Source organism: Aegilops tauschii, chromosome 4 (assembly GCF_002575655.3).
Source record: "Aegilops tauschii subsp. strangulata cultivar AL8/78 chromosome 4, Aet v6.0, whole genome shotgun sequence".
Taxonomy (NCBI): Eukaryota; Viridiplantae; Streptophyta; class Magnoliopsida; order Poales; family Poaceae; genus Aegilops; species Aegilops tauschii.
This window is the reverse complement of record NC_053038.3, coordinates 394,014,966-394,032,381: the sequence shown is the minus strand read 5'-3', so window position 1 is coordinate 394,032,381 and position 17,416 is coordinate 394,014,966. Positions and strand designations below refer to the sequence as shown.

At 47.3% G+C, this 17,416-nt stretch overlaps 1 protein-coding gene across 1 annotated transcript; it reads right to left on the bottom strand.

Moving 5' to 3' along the window:
- Positions 1–14,528: 14,528 nt before the first annotated feature.
- LOC109752820 (actin-depolymerizing factor 5) lies at positions 14,529–17,031 on the bottom strand. The gene is made up of 3 exons (XM_020311753.4): positions 16,790–17,031; positions 16,428–16,687; positions 14,529–15,051 (listed from the first exon to the last, which is right to left on the bottom strand). Exons 1-3 carry the CDS (start codon positions 16,808–16,810, stop codon positions 14,901–14,903), a joined length of 432 nt encoding a protein of 143 aa, XP_020167342.1. The 5' UTR covers positions 16,811–17,031; the 3' UTR covers positions 14,529–14,900.
- Between the last annotated feature and the right edge of the window lie 385 nt (positions 17,032–17,416).

Below are 17,416 nucleotides of genomic sequence, written 5' to 3'. Positions count from 1 at the left end.
TCTTGTGGCCAAGGCTTTCCGTCATGGTTTTTATTGGCTGACGGCTCACGCTGATGCAGAGGACGTGGTCAGTAAATGTGATGGCTGCCAAAGGTTCTCCCGACGGGCTCATGTGCCGGCTCAGGAATTGAGGATGATCCCGATCACTTGGCCCTTTGCGGTCTGGGGGCTTGATATGGTCGGGCCTTTTAAACGGTCCAAGGATAAGAAGACCCACCTCTTGGTGGCAGTGGACAAATTCACGAAGTGGGTGGAAGCTGAGCCAGTTAGCAAGTGTGATGCAGCCACGGCGGTTCAATTTATGAAAAAGGTGATCTTCCGCTTCGGCTTTCCACACAGCATCATAACAGACAATGGCACTAATCTGTCCAAAGGCGCTATGGAGGAGTTTTGTCAAAGAGAGCATATCCGGCTTGATGTCTCTTCAGTGGCACACCCCCAATCCAATGGTCAAGCTGAGAGAGCTAACTAGGAGATTCTGAAGGGCATTAAACCCCGGCTCTTGGTCCCTTTGCAACGAACGCCAGGTTGTTGGGTGGAGGAGTTGCCCTCCATTTTATGGAGCATCAACACTACTCCTAACAGGTCTACAGGCTTCACGCCTTTCTTCATGGTTTATGGAGCAGAAGCAGTTCTCCCCAGCGACATCCGTCATGATTCACCTCGTGTGGCGGCTTATGTTGAGACGGATAATGAACAGGCGCGCCAAGATGCTCTGGACTTGCTGGACGAACAGCGTGATGTGGCAGCCGCCCGTTCAGCGATTTACCAACAAGACCTGCGCCGTTATCATAGCCGCCGGGTCAAATCCCGGGTCTTCCAGGAGGGCGACCTGGTGCTCCGGCTCATCCAGGATCAAACAGATGCACACAAGTTATCCCCACCTTGGGAAGGGCCTTTTGTGGTCAGTAAGAACTTGCACAACGGGTCATATTACCTCATTGATATCCGGGAGTAGAAGGACTCGCGTAAATCTGAGGAGGAGACCCGTCGGCCGTGGAACATAGCTCAGCTTCGGCCTTACTACACTTGAGCTTCCGACTCTTGTGATGTACATATTTATCTCAGCCATGTATATATTATGATAAAGCAATAAAGCAGGACCTCTGTCCTTTGCTCTCTTCCAAAAATGTGTGTTGTTACATGCTGACTTACAGAAGATCCGGCTTATGATCATCTTCGAATCTAGCTGTAAGCAGTAAAGTCGCTTGGGGGCTTCCTGTTCACACATGGGTCGTATTCGAACCAAAGAGAACATAGCTGTCGATACCCAATTGATTGGCAAAGTGCCGAGCTCATTGGGAAGTTGCCTCTGGTCATATTTGAATCATAGTGTAACCCCTCTGAGAGCCGACGTGGATCGTATTCGAATCAGCGTCGTTAAACAAATTTTCAGAATCACTTGGGGGCTTCCTGTTCAAACATGGGTCGTATTCGAACCAAAGAGAACATAGCTGTCGATACCCTCTTGATTGGCATCGCCAAACCCACTGGGGGCTATATGATCGTATCCGAATCTTAGCTTAACCCCTTTGGACCGAGTTTCTGGTCATATTCGAACCGGAAGCCCTTAAGTTTTTATATTTTACCACAAACTTGCTTTGATCATGTCAAAGTATGTACTGCCGGGTTTCACTTGCCGGCTTAATTTTGGTTTATCTTGTTAGTTGAGCATCATGGATGTCATCAAAACAAATAAATTCGAGTTAAGGTACCAACCGTGCTACCCGGGTTATTTAACCCGGAAAGCATGCTTACAGGCTGTTAAGTGTGTCATCACAGCTATGTTCGAGTATAGTTAAGGACCAATCTTTTTTGGTTCGTATCCCGGGTTATCCGTCTCAAACACCTGATTCTCAGGGCGGTAAGCCGCCTTGCGACTTGTAATTTGCCTTTTTATGCAGATATTTGAAGGCACTTTTTAAGGTTGAGAAGGACAAAGGGATAATTACGACCCGGAGGAGCATCACAAGAATGACTTCAAAGGATTTCAGCATTCATTACGTGCACGATGGCACGGCAGAGATAAATTGTTGCACCTACTCTATTACAAAAGTCTTTCACAGTTTCAAGGATGGGGCGTTGTTTGGTGAGCCGCTAGCCGGTTTATGACGCCTGCTGAGTTGAAGTCCCCGGCTCATCTTCTGCTTCGGCTGATCCCAAGGCTTCGAAGGTCGACGACTTCCAGTTGATGCCGCTGAGAGCTTTGAACTGAGCTTCTTCGTCAATTAACCCGGCCGGGTTAATCTCCGGGGCGAAGGTGTGCTGGCGAGCCGGGGGAATCAGATTGATAGCTTCATAGCGAGGGGTTGGAATCCTCTGATTCTCCGCGTTGTATCCCGGCTGATACTTGGTTAAATCGGTGTCGTTCCCGATGATGGTGGCCACCGGGCGCACAGCCTTCACACAAGCCGCGAAGTCCTTCTGGTCGAACGCTGAGCCGTCTTCTTTCAGGCTGGGGTAACCCAGGGCGATATCTGCCGGGTCTAGCTCCGGCAAGAAGGCTTTGGCCCGGCTCAGTGCGGCGATTGCTCCAGATCTCGCGGATGCTCATCGTAGCTCCTGAATCCGCTGCGGCAGAACTGCAAGCCGGCGCAGGACTTCGGCCAGATGAGTCGGCACTTCATTTGACAGGGCCACCACAGCTAAGGCCCGCTGTGACCCGGTGTAGAGCTGTTCCACCAGGTGTACACGGCCTTTAACTTGGTGACCACGCTCTGGTTCAAGTTGGCGCTTCTGGAACCTGTTTAAACAAACATCAGACGACCCGGTGATAAGGATGAGTTAAAGAGATGTAAACATTCCAACTTGAATGAAAACCGGTGAGGTAACTTACCGAAGATGGCAGCTACCATTTGGGACACTTGGCGCTTTAGACCGGAGAGCTCAGCGGTCTTCTCAGTGAGGGCCTTCTCCGCCTGTTCTGCCCGGGTCACCAGTGCAGCTTTCTCCTCAGCCCAGGCCTTCCGCCCAGCGTCGAATTCAGTCTTCAATTTCTCCTGAGCGGCGATGCTGGAGACAAACTTGGCATTTGCCTTCCGGGTCTCCATCTCTTGTGCCTTCAGCCGGCTCTTGAGATCCGCCAGGTCCGACTCTAATTTCTTGCCAACAGCCTGCATGTATTTCCGGGTTATTAACAGTCATTCTATAAAGTCCCAAGCGCTTTCCAAGCAAAGACACTTGGCACTTGGGGGCTAATGCATATTGAACGTATCTATCTATGTACGGCCGGCTCAGTTCGGTAAGCCGGAATCTAAAGTCTACAACATATTCAAGTATAAGTCCTAGACTTGGGGGCTAGAATGGCAAGGATCACTATGCGGAAAGTAAGAGAACAGCAGAAGGTTACCTCAGATTTTTGTTGGATCTGGTTGACCATGGCGATCTCGGCGTCCCGGCTCTTGTGAACCTGGCTGATGTAGCCTGAGACGAGTTCTCCAATACTTAAGTCGGTGTAGCTGGAGAGATCCAGATTCACCCGGTGGGGTTGCAGCAACTCCACCCTCGCGGAGCATTTGGCCAGCGTGGTCGGCCTTCCCGGCTCAACAAACTCCGTCCGGGTAATTACCACGTCCGGGTCGTTAGCTGGTGGGGCTGAGCCGGAGGCCTCCGGGTTAGCTAACGCTTCGGTCGTTGTCTTAGTGGTCGGGGCAGGAGCTTCAGGCGCCGTATCCATGGGAATGGTGGCTTCAGGGGCGGAGGCGACTGGCGGCTCTTGAGCCGTCGTCTCCGGCTCAGGCAAGTCGGGCACTCCGGCTGACCTGGTCTTCTTTACTCTTTTGGTGAGCTTTGCCTGGGCACTGAAAAGGCAGAAGTGTTAGGCATACAAAGGGTAAGTACAGACAGATAATGTAAGGAGATTGTTATTACCCGGGGGCAGTCTTGAAGGCCGGCAGACTTGACTGCATGGAGTCACCCGAGGAGGGGGAGGTCTCCTTGTAATTGGAGTCAGAAGAGTTGAGTGGCTGACGGATGACACCCGCCAACGGATGAAAAGGGTACAGGTGAGAAAAAACCTCAGTGCGGCGTTTCCTCGTTGCGTCGGGTAACCCAGTGGAGAGGTCGGTGTCCTTGCGGGCCCGGGTGTGACGCCGGCTCTCGTGAACCTGCTGCTTCAAAAGAAATTGAGGGTCTCGGTGAGCTAATCGATGGGAAAAGCTTACTTTCCGGGTTACCCTTCGGACTTCCAGCTGTGGTAAAGGCTCCGAGCCGGAGGAAAGTGATGTTACCTCTTCGACCACCGGGTTACTGGCGCCGGTGTCATCCTGTCAATAAGCAAGTGTTGATAAGGCGGACAGCATCAGACAACATATACTGCAAGAATTTAAAAGATTTAAGGGTTACCTCTGACTCGGAGCTATCGCTTAATTGCAGCAGCTCCGAAGCAGTGGGTCTGTTTCCCTTTTTGCGAGGGGCGGCTCTCTTGGCGGCTTTCTTCGCCTTCCTGGCCTTCTTGGCCGCCTCGTGGTCATACTTGACCCGCCAGAATTTATCATCAGCCTGAGAAATACAGTAATGAGCTCTTAGTAAGATGACAGGTAAAACAAAATGGAAAGGTTAAAGTCAGCGGCTTACCGCTGGGGCTGGATTGGTCTTGCAGAACGGGGCTAGCCCGATTCTTCCACAGTCTGCCAGGCTCTCGTTTAAAAGAGCCTTGGTCTCTTCTTCAGCAACGTCTTCTGGAAGATCATTGCGACTGTGCCTCTGCGGGTCATCCTTTCGCCCGGTGTACTGACACATTAAGCCGGGGCGGTGGCTCAATGGGATCACCCGCCATGAGATCCAGACCCGGACCAGGTCAATTCTGTTCAGACCATTGCCTAGCAGGGCTTTGATCTTGTTGATCGTTGGAAGCAGAGGCTGGCGTTCTGCGGCAGTCAGCTTGTCGGATGATGGATGAGTTGGCTCCAGGCGCGTTGGGCGAAAGCCGGGCAGCGGGCTCTCATCAGCCGGGGACATGTCTTGGCAGTAGAACCAAGTCATGTTGCAGTCCTTGGGGTGACTTGGCGGTTCTGCGTAAGGGAACAGACAATCCCTGCGCCGTTGGATGGAGATGCCGCCTAACTCTAGACTTGGACCGTTTGCGCACTCGGTTTGGCGGTTCAAATAGAACAGCTCTCTGAAGAGCAGCAGACTCGGCTCTTCTCCAAGATATACTTCACAAAAAACTTGGAAGTTGCAGATGTTGGATATGGAATTGGGTCCTATATCCTGAGGCCGAAGATCAAAGGAGTTGAGCACGTCCCGGAAAAATTTTGAGCCGGGCGGTGCGAAGCCCCGGCTCATATGGTCGGCAAAGATCACTACCTCCCCGTCTCTCGGCTGTGGCCTTTCTTCGGACGGGTCAGGGGCACGGTAGGACATCACTTCCTTCTTAGGCAGATATCCAGACTTAACGAAGTTGGCCAGGGTCTCTTCGGTGACGCTGGATTTCATCCAGTTGCAAGTGATGGGAGCCTTGGGAGGCATGGTGACGGTTGGTGGTCTACGAGGAAGAGAAAAGTGTCCGGGTTAATTATAAGCCGAAGTATATCATTCAAGTTACAATGACGGCTTATGAAGGGGACTAATGGTATGTATTGATACGGTGGGTTATCTAAGCCGTCGGGGCTTTCAGGATAAGTTGGTCGTCTACGGCTTACTGCGGTTAAGTCGGAAGATACTACAGAGCATGATTCTCTTTAAACCGGAAAGTTCTACGGCGCGTGTTTTCTCTAAGTCGGAAATATAAGCCGCCAAGATTCAAGGACTGCAGTTTTTACTAAGTGTGGTGAACAGATTTCACATATTACAGTAACTTTTTTGGATCAAAGTAGTCGGAGCAGAGAAAGTTTTCTAGACCTAAAAAACAGAAGCAGGGGAGGTTCTTGAGATGGAACCCAGTCCTTATGCAGTAAAAAGAGGTGTTCTTGCAGAAGAAATGAACCTCAGATATCTACCGCGGTGGTTCTACACAAGCCTAAGGATCAACGGGGGCAGTGGCTACAGGGGTTACCGAAACTTGCGGTAACAGTGATGAACATGAAGAACACAGATGAACTCTGTCCTAGATCTATGCTAGTAAGGCAGAGGGGGCTCACCGGAGCTGGAGAAGAGCGGAGGTCGCCGACGTTATCTGGTCCGAGTCAGGTTGATGCAGCGGCCGGGTTGAGGAAGACCAGGGGTGCGACGGCGGCGGCGGCAGAAGCTCGGGCAGAGGAACGGCAGTGCGAGGAAGAAGAAGGAGAGTGTGAAGAAGAGAGTGCCGGGCCGGCCTATTTATAAGGCCGAGTCATAAGTGGGCGCGGGATTTGAGGAGGCCACGGCGTGGTTATCTCCCCCTCACGGCGCCTCGATTCTCGGAAGGACAGTAAAAGCAAAGATCCGTTGCGGATCTGGCGGAGTAAAAAACGGACTTAATGGAGGATGACGTCACGGCGGATTACCCGGAGTCCAGAGGATGACGTCACTCCGGGTTATGACCTTCACATGAATGATAAGCCGGAGATTTTTTCTGACTGCGGAGCCGAAGATTGACACGAGCCGGCTCAAGTCAATTTGGGGCCTAATGTTGAGGATATAGACCTGGGGGTCACCCGCCAGGAGGGCCGGGTTACTCCAAGGATCATTACCAGAAGCCCGGAGCTAAGTTTCAGGATAATGGGCCAGAGATGGGCTGAGACCCGGATATGGCTTAAAGCCCGTAGTTACAATCATTGTTATAGTAGACTTGTAGTGTAAGGCAAGTATTGTTTTAGAGCCCGAGCCGGACACTCTTATGAGCCGGCCGGGACTCTAAGGGCTGCTGGGCGTCAGCCTCCCTATATAAAGGGACGACCCGGCAGCGGTTTGGGGGTGACAACAATCTCTCCGAGAGCCGGGATAGCGGTTTAGCTCCCCGGCAATCGTAACCCTAATCAATAACACTTCGAACTGGACGTAGGCTTTTACCTTCACCGTAAGGGGCCGAACCAGTATAAACCCTCGTGTTCCTTGTCCCGCATAACCCCTTCAAGCTTCCTAGTTGCGATGGCTCCACGACTAAGTCCTAGCCCAAGGACATCTGCCGTGACAATTCCACGACAATCACCGGTGGCCATCTTCATCATCCCGGTGCTCTCCATGACGAGGAGGGAGTAGTTCGCCCTCGGGGCTGAGGGTATGTACTAGTAGTTATGTGTTTGATCTCTCTCTCTCTCTCGTGTTCTTGATTTGGCACGATCTTGATGTACCGCGAGCTTTGCTATTCTATTTGGATCTTATGATGTCCCCCCCCCCCTCTACCTTCTTGTAATGGATTGAGTTTTCCCTTTGAAGTTATCTTATCGGATTGAGTCTTTAAGGGTTTGAGAACACTTGATGTATGTCTTGCATGTGCTTATCTGTGGTGACAATGGGATATTCACGTGATCTACTTGATGTATGTTTTGGTGATCAACTTGCGGGTTTTGTAACCTTGTGAACTTATCATAGGGGTTGGCACACGTTTTTGTCTTGACTCTCCGGTAGAAACTTTGGGGCACTCTTTGAAGTTCTTTGTGTTGGTTTGAATAGATGAATCTGAGATTATGTGATGCATATCGTATAATCAAACCCATGGATACTTGTGGTGACATTGGAGTATCTAGGTGACATTAGGGTTTTGGTTGATGTGTATCTTAAGGTGTTATTTTAGTACGAACTCTAGGGCTGTTTGTGACACTTATAGGAATATCCCAATAGATTGATCAGAAAGAATAACTTTGAGGTGGTTTCGTACCCTACAATAATCTCTTCATTTGTTCTCTACTATTAGTGACTTTGGAGTGACTCTTTGTTGCACGTTGAGGGATTGTTATATGATCTAGTTATGTTATCATTGTTGAGAGAACTTGCACCAGTGAAAGTATGAACCCTAGGCCTTGTTTCCAAGCATTGCAATACCGTTTTCGCTCACTTTTGTTACTAGTTACCTTGCTGTTTTATATTTTCAGATTACCAAAACCTATATCTACTATCCATATTACACTTGTATCACCGTCTCTTCACCGAACTAGTGCACCTATAAAATATACCATTGTATTGGGTGTGTTGGGGACACAAGAGACTATTTGTTATTTGGTTGCAGGGTTGTTTGAGAGAGACCATCCACTTGAGGGAACCTTAGGTCATCCACGCTTCCCACGGATTGATAAACCTTAGGTCATCCACTTGAGGGAAATTTGCTACTGTCCTACAAAACTCTGCACTTGGAGGCCCAAGAACGTCTACCAGGATAAAGCTATGTAGTAGACATCAGAAGTAATGGGAGCAAGCAAGGAAGCGACGGGTCATCCTGGAGAAGGATTACATCAGCAAGGGAGGAAGAGGAAGGACCAAGAAATAGAGAAGGAAAAGAAGTAATGAGTCCCCTCAAGTTACAATAGGCCATTGACCCAGAAACTATGATGAGGAAGGTTTTGAATTTTGAAGGTAAAGTGTTTGAAGCATCCCCTGCAAGTAAACCAGAATCAAAAGCAGATTTGAGCAATCATGAAGGTAAGAATAACAAGGGCACATATATAAATAAGGTTTTAGAAGAGCCTGTGGAGCATGTGACGGCACATAAGAAGGAAGGAACTCACAAGAAAGAGGAAAATAAATTTCAGAAATCAAAAAAAGGTACAAAACAACGCACATTTAAACGTCTCGAGAGGAGAAATGACAATGATCAGTCACAGTCTATAATAACATAACCAAAGAAAAGGAACGCTGACTAGATTGCAATTGATGAGGAGGTAGAGCAAGCAAAGAAAGCAAAGATGGAAGTTGATGGAGATGAGGATAAAGAGGAAAACAATAACTCTGACATTGGGAACGCTGGGCTGCATGGAAAGCCCGGCGAGCCAAAATGAGAATTACAGTCTGGAACTGCCGGGGATTGGGGAATGGCCCGGCAGTAAGAGGACTTCTGGACCTCTAGAAGCAGGCAGACCCCGATGTCCTTTTCTTGTCAGAAACAAGGATGGATGAGAGAGGAATGGAAAATTTCAAATGGATGCTTGGCATGGGAAATATGATGGTTAAGGAATCTGATGGGAAGAGTGGTGGTTTGGATTATTGTGGAAAGGGAAATAAACATTGAGTTGCATAATTACTCAAGATATCACATTGATGTTGAAGTGGTTGAAAATGATGGTTCTAGATGGAAGTTTACAGGAATATATGGCGAACCAGCCCGAGACAAAAAGTGGAAGACATGGAGATTGTTGAGAATCCTAAATCAGCAATTAGACCTCCCTTGGTTGTGTGCAGGGGATTTCAATGAAATCCTATATAGTCATGAAAAGAAAGGAGGCCCAGCCAGACCGCAAAACCAGATGGAAAGCTTCAGATTAGCATTATTTGAATGTGGGTTGCGAGACCAAGGATTTGAGGGAGATAAATACACTTGGCGCAATCACAGTCATGATGCTAATATGTATATCAAAGAAAGATTGGACCGAGCAGTGGGCTCAAGGAACTGGTGTGCATGATTTCCAGCATACAAAGTCCTGAACGGGGATCCACATCACTCAGACCACAGGCCAATTACTATTGTCGTGGATGGCTCAAACAAAGCTTTAGTAGGTAGGAGCAGTGCACACATCTTCAGATTCGAAGCAAAATGGATACAAGAAGAGGATTGTGAGGCAGTGGTAAATAATGCTTGGGCTACAGCTGCTACCAGAGGGGATCAAAGTACCTCTGATAGGTTAAGAACAGTAGCCCGCGATCTCCAAAACTGGGACTCTAACATATTAGGTGAGTTGCCGAAAAGAATTAAAGCACTCAAAAATGAATTGGAAGACGTAAGAAGAGGGCCAATTAATCAGCAGCGAGTATCAAGAGAACATTTCCTGAGGGACAAGCTAGAACGGTTAGAGCAACAGTTGGACACATTTTGGAGGCAAAGAGCCCATGTTAAATGGCTATAGGAAGGAGACAAAAACAGAACTTTCTTCCATGCCTTTGCTTCGGAGAGAAAGAGGAGGAATACACTAAAAAAATTGAAGACTGAAGATGGTAGGTGTATCGAAGGGAATGAGGCGCTGAAAGAGTATATTTCCAATTACTTTTCTACCATTTTTTCCTCCACCGTAAAACAAGACAATGACACCATCCTGCGGTTTGTGGCTCCCAAAGTGACTTTAGAGATGAATGAGATCTTGTGTGCTGAGTACACTTAGGAAGAAGTGAAAGCTGCACTTCAGAGCATTGGGTACCTAAAAGCCCCTGGATCTGAAGGGATGCCAGCGATATTTTTTAAACATTTTTGGCAGACTGTTGGTGAGCAGGTCACTAAAGATGTTCTAAAGGTTTTGAAAGGAGGTCAGATGCCAGAGAGCTGGAATGACACACTTGTAGTTCTCATTCCAAAAAATACAAATCTGAAAAGAATAAAGGACCTGCGGCCCATAAGTTTGTGCAATGTAATACATAAGCTGGTGTCTAAGGTAATCACAAATCGCTTAAAAATAATGCTCCCTGATATTATCTCTTTAAACCAAAGTGCCTTTGTACCGGGACGGATGATATCAGATAATGTCCTTTTAGCATATGAATTAACTCATTTCTTACAAAGGAAGAGGAATGAATCAGTGGGTTATGCTGCAGACAAATTGGATATGAGCAAAGCATATGATCGTGTCGAATGGAGGTTTTTGAAGGATATCATGTATAAACTGGGATTTAATGGTGGATGGATTGAATTAGTAATGAAGTGCATTTCCATCGTCAGATACCAAGTCAAGGTAAATAAAGACATCACAAATGTAATTATTCCTAAAAGAGGATTGAGACAAGGGGGTCCTTTGTCCCCTTATCTATTCTTATTATGTGCTGAAGGGTTTTTGGCCATGCTACATCATGCTGAACAGAGTGGAAATTGAAAGGAATCAAAGTCTGTAAAGGTGCCCCCAGTATCATCCATTTATTGTTTGCAGACGATTCATTGTTGTTGATGGAAGCTAATGCTAGAAATGCTCAGGAAGTGAACTGTACTCTCAACATATATGAAGCATGTTCAGGTCAGGTGGTCAACAAGGACAAGTCAGCTATCTTGTATAGCAAGAACACAAGACCTTGGCCAAAGGAGGAGGTGAGGCGCAGTTTTCATATTACAACAGAGGGACTATCTCCAAAATATTTAGGCGTTCCGACCTATATAGGAAAATCAAAGACAAAAACTTTTGAATATATAAAAGAAAGAGTGTGCAAGAAAATACAAGGTTGGAAAGAAAATGTCAAAAGCTAGTAAGGAAATACTAATTAAAGTTGTGGTACAAGCTATACCAGTATACACTATGGCTTGCTTTGATATACCGAAGTCTATATGCGATGACCTGAGCTCGATGATAGGATGCTACTGGTGGAATCAAATTGATAAGCAAAATAAAATGCATTGGGTCTCCTGGGATAAATTGTCGAAGCCAAAAAAGGATGGAGGGATGGGTTTCAGAGATCTATATTCTTTTAATCTAGCTAGGCAATCATGGAGAATCATTCAACATCCTTCATCATTATGTGCTAAAGTGCTCTCAGCAAAATATTTTCCAGGAAAGTCAATTCTGGAAGCTACTCCCAGGAAGGGTATTTCTTACACTTGGCGCGGCATCCTGAAGGGCTTACAACTATTAAAAAGAGGCATTATATGGAGGGCTGGGAATGGTGAAAGCATAAAATTCTGGACTGGTCCATGGATTCCACGAGACGGCACAAGAACAGTAATATCACAAAAAGGACACAATCTTATAACGGAAGTTTCAGAATTAATTGACCCTACCACAAGCTCATGGGATGCAAATCTAGTCCGACAAACCTTCCTACCCGAGGATGCAAATATGATCCTACAAATGCCCATCCATGAAGATATAGACGACTTCATAGCTTGGCACTATGACAAAAAAGGTATTTTCTCTATTAAATCGGCATATAAAGTGGCGGTGGATACTCGCGATCAGGAATCCTGCTTAGGTCTGACATCTTCTTCTAGTGCAGATAATGGTTTCAATTGGAAGAAACTATGGTCGCTGCCACTGCCAGGCAAGGTGCTGCATTTTTTATGGCGGATTACCACCTACAGCTTTCCATTACGTACAAAACTTCAGCGCAGAGGTATGGATATTGACACCATTTGCCCTCTGTGCTTTAGATACGATGAAGATGCTGGTCATTGTTTTTTAAAGGTAAAAGGCATATGGAGACATGCCCTATTAGAACACATCAGGCTTCGGCTACTTGAATGCCCAGATTCATTTAAATTCATGGAAGAAATTCTTGAGCTTAACGAAGAAGAAAGATTAAAAACTTGCATTCTCCTTTGGATGTGGTGGCACCAGAGAAACAGAGCTAATGTGGGAGATAGACTCAGGTCGAATGATGAAATATGTTTCTCAATTAACCACTATCTTGTTAATGCTTTAAAAAACGTGCAGCCAAACAAACACACAAGACAGAACACTATCCAAAGATGGACTCCTCCACTGGGAATTATGAAGCTTAACATTGATGGTGCCTTCCAAGAAGAGACTCATTCTGGAGGTTGGGGATTCATTCTAAGAAATGATACAGGCGCATTAATTGTGGCTGGAGCAGGAAACCTGGAATACTTAGTAGATGCTTTGCACTCTGAAGCATTGGCGATGCTCTATGCTGTGAACGTGGCAATCAGGATTGTTACGCAATCCCGGGTCCGCTAACACCAGCGTTTCCAACCGGAGAGCAACACCGACTTATGACAGGCCTTGGGCCCTCTCCCCCCAAAAGACTAGCCTGTTAGGAGGGGACACCCCGCCCTTATAAATCGTGTTCTGCCTCCTCCCACAACCGATGTGGGACTAAACCCAACAATCTCCCCCTCACACATCGGTCACCATGGGCCCGCTAACACCAGCGTTTCTAGCCCACCAACCATGATCGACCACCCGTGAGTTCACCGAGATTTATTCCGGGCACCTGGGTTCTGATACCAATTGTTACGCAATCCCGGGTCCGCTAACACCAGCGTTTCTGACCCACCTGCGTCACCAGGCCCAACCGGAGAGCAACACCGACTTATGACAGGCCTTGGGCCCTCTCCCCCCAAAAGACTAGCCTGTTAGGAGGGGACACCCCGCCCTTATAAATCGTGTTCTGCCTCCTCCCACAACCGATGTGGGACTAAACCCAACAAGGATGGGATGTGATCGGCTAATTATTGAAACCGACTATCTTTTGCTAAAGCAGGCTGTAATGTCAAATATTTATGATCTTGCACAGCTAGGTGCTATTTTTAGAGATATCAAATATCAACTTAGAGTTGGTTTATCTGATGTATCTGTTAAACATTGTAACCAGGAATGTAACCATGCTGCACACACTCTAGCTGCACTTGACAAATTTCCATCCTTTGTATCAAACTGTGTAGCTGGCGATTCTGCCAGCACTGCTTAATAATGGAATGCTGAGTGTTCCTTTCAAAAAAAAAGAACAGGCTTTGGTGCAATGATAGATTACAACGAAGAGGTTGGCCCAACAGATATTTTTGCCAATGCTGCCTTCGCAACCTTGAATCCTCATACCACCTGTTCTGGGAGTGCAAGATTGCCAAAGTTGTCTAGAATAAGGCAACTCTTTGGGTTGGATGCAGCTCCTTCGCTGAGCAAAACTGGTACTCCTAGAAATCATTGTTGGGTATTCTGTCGGCCATGAACACAGTTGCCCAGCCTTCCCACAAAAAGGCCCTCAAGACACTAACTATGATCATCTTATGGAGGATTTGGCAGGAAAGAAACGAGTGCACCTTCAGCGTAAAAATTGCTTCGGATGTTGACGTACTTCAGGCCGTCAACAGGGATCTTGATATTTGGTGTCAAGCAGGAGCAAAGCACATTCAGCCACCCTTCGGGGTTTTACCGAGAGATATCAGCTAGATAGCCAGGTTTTTCGGTCGTTTGCCTGACAAAACGACCTTGTTGGCCACCGGTGGCAAAGTTTTTTATTTTTCTCCTTGATCTCTTGATCAAAATCCACCTTTTGTATTTCCCATGTGCTTCCTGCTATGATCAATACAAGCCAGCAAGCTGCTGGATCTTTCAAAAATAAATAAAAGAAAAATGGTATGCTAGAGTTGCAGCTACTGAGATCCAGTAATTTGCTCGATGCTAGAGTAAATATGATGAATGTCAGAACTTCTCTTCACACCAGCTGAAATGTGTTCAAGTTGATCTACCTATAGGATAAAAAAGAAGATATATTTTGACGACAATTATGATTTTCTTTTACAGTTTGAGTATACAAAGATTGGTGTATGCTTTTGTCCTAGGAATGCGCTGTAATTTTTCTCAAAACATAATAAAGATCTTTAAGAGAGAATATTATGTTGTTTCGATTTGGCGCAGCAAAGCGCATGAAAAACACACGCTGCCATGGGAAAACGGCGCAGCTCCTTCTAGTTCCTTACAAAAATCTGAAGAAGAGTCTCCCGTGTCCTTACAAATTTTGCTATGGGCTGGGCGTAACAGAGGTGAAGAAACGCCTGGAACAATTTCACCAGACAAAGAGACAACCCAGAGCAATCAACCGTAGTAGTAGTACCATCTTGAAGAGCGGTTGAAGCACAATAGCAAACGAAGTCGGGGCATCATCAGCATCAGTGGAATTTCCACGTCGCACGCAGAGATGGGACGTTTCATTAATCCGCTGCCACTCTCTCAGCTCCTCCTATACATCACACGCACGTACGGCACAATCTCAAGCCACGGATCGATAATTTTTCTAAATCAAAGCCCAAACCCTCGTCAGATCGCATCGAGCGAGACTGCTGGCAGAGCACACCAACCAGCCAGCCAGCCCCAATCAGCGTCCGTTCGATTATAGTACACCGGCGATCGTCGGCGACAGGCACACCAACATAGTAAAGCTCGCTCTGGGCGGCGGCTCGCTCATTGCGCGCGCTCTCTGATGACGTCGAAGCCCATCTCGGAGCGCTCGGTGGCCTGCACCTCGTAGTGGACCCCCTCCAGCACCCGCCGCAGGCCTTGCTTCGACGTCGCGTACAGAATCTTGGCCCTTATCCTCGACGCCGCCGGCGACCTGAATCAAGAGAAAAACAGAGCAACAAATCATCATCATCATCATCAACCAATCGAGTAACCGACCCAACCCACTGCCTGTGGCTCCATCCTAATCCCACTGAATTATGAAACAACTTTGTATGTACTCGTGTGAGGCCGATGCACCAGCAGCTGTTGCCATCGAACAAAGCCAGAGCGCTTTAACAAAAGGAGACCGGCTGCTGGTGGACAATGGAGAATGGACACTCGACAGGCTTGCTAACCTAACAGTATTTAACTACCCAGTTCTGCTGTCAAGTGCTTTAATCGTGCTTGCTTTTGATAGTACAAGGAGGAGGAACTGATTGATCAAGCTGCGCACTTTCGATTAAGCCAGTGAAATGTTGACTGAAATACAATCGTAAAAAGTTATTGGTATGGGCGGTGCCTGCTTTCGATGAGGGGCCAAATCTAATATACAAGGACAGACAGATCTGCACAACAGATGTATACAGGTCTCCAGATCTGATCTGATTAAAGAGCCCGCCCACCTTAGCTGTGGGGGTTAAGAGAAAAATAATGCAGGGATGAGTACTAAGGACAACAGTAACAAAGATGCGGCAGCAAGGACAAAGCAAAGCAAGCAAGAAAGAGAAGGGTGATGGTGGCCCTGCCAAGAAAGTTTGGCCCCCGTCATGATCTCGACCAGACCTGCGTTTGAGTTTGACAAGGCAGCGGGGGTATGGGCCAGACAACCAACTCTTGTGGAAAATGGAAAAAGTTTGATGCGTATTCGGTGTTCCTTCTTTCTTAGCGATAAGGATGTGGGGCTGATTGCAGAGTCATTTGGTCTGCAGATTTCCTGTCAATTTCTTGATGCTCTCAGGCGCCCTAGTTATATTTGGTGCGTGGGCAGATGGAGAGAAGATGCCCCACATCTTAATTTTAGTCTGAGCTCCTTTCTCAATGACGATGCAATATGTGATTGCTTGATTGCGATTTTGTTTGGTAGTTGGTAGGACTATGGTCAATTGATATACTAGTAATTTGCACTTGCGTCATGTAATTACTACCAACTTGGCGTTAGTGTGTTATATAGTGCAGAGGACCAAAGAGGATTTGGTATCTTGGCTAGTTTCTTGCTGGCAGCTGCCGTAGTTTATGAATGACTTGCATATCATCCAAAGAGCAGTTGCGCTGACAGGCAAAAACTTAGACCCTTACGGTTCGGACAATCAAAGCTGTTTATAATACATACAGTGTGCAGCCAGCAAGGAATGCTTAGCCGCCAGAACCAAGAAACCATCCAGCATCGCGGTATCCGCATCAATAATTATGGCTAATAATCAAGATCAGACGCCATGATTTAATCGATTTGACGGTAAGTAAGTGAACGAGAAAGGAGTGAATAATTACCATGCGATGAAGAAGATCTTGCTCTTCTGGCAGTTGTCGACGGAGACGAAGTCGAAGTCGAAGACGGCGTAGCGGCAGTCGTCGCCGGGCAGCGCGGCGACGAGCTCCTCGTACCCCTCCCCGGGGCCGCCCACCTTGTCCACCAGCACGGCGCGCGTCCGCTCGTCGATCTTGTAGACCACGAAGCGGTGCACCTTCTTCCACTTCATCTCCGTGAACCACCGCTTGCACTCCTCCTTGATGTTCATCCCCTCCGTCGCCTGCACACACCACCCGCCGCGAAATCATCATAAACATCGTCAATTGCCTCATGCCCCAGACGCGTCAAGGAAAGCAGCAGTGGTAAAGGCCTGGATCCTTACCATCTTGTAAGCCATTGCCATGGCTGCGGGTCGTCGCCGGTGAGGACGAGGAAAGGAGGGAAGGATCGGTGGAAGAAGGGAGGGGTTCTTCCTTGGCGCTGCGTTGGTTGCTTGAGGCTTGAGGAGGGTGCCCCTTGCGGCCTTGCCTGCCCCTTGTATGGGTGTGGGTTTGGCAGTCCTCCTGTCTCTTGACAATTAGGTGAGGCGGGGGCAGGGTCGGCTTTATACAAAAGAAGCGTGGCAAGCAGCCCAAAATTCCATTCTTCTCCTTTTATTATAAAACAAAATGAAAAGGCTAGGATGCAACTGGGGGTACGGGCATCCCTCCCACACATGCCTTCCTTGTGCTGCGTTGCCTGTCCATTTCTCATCTCAACAATAAAAAAACAGGGAAACTTTTTGTGATAGAGAGGAATTAGCAACTCCTTTTACAGTTGATGGAATTGTTGTTACTTTGCACTAGATAGATAGATATCTGAACAAGTGAATGGATATCCCTTCAAGATAACAGTCTGCCTAGATAGATTGCTGCTCGTCGTTAATCATCAGTTTCTATCCATAAGAGCGCCTTTTACATTCACCCGTTAATATAACGAAGATGTGACACACCACAGCGAGGAGCAGTAG

What these genes read in the sequence shown, in the direction of transcription:
- LOC109752820 (XM_020311753.4), bottom strand. Translation starts at nt 16,810, where the DNA reads ATGGCAATGGCTTACAAGATG. An exon ending in TGGCAATGGCTTACAAGATG is followed by an intron (nt 16,688 to 16,789) that starts GTAAGGATCCAG and finishes TGGTGTGTGCAG; the next exon opens with GCGACGGAGGGGATGAACAT. An exon ending in AAGATCTTCTTCATCGCATG is followed by an intron (nt 15,052 to 16,427) that starts GTAATTATTCAC and finishes CTCTTGATTCAG; the next exon opens with GTCGCCGGCGGCGTCGAGGA.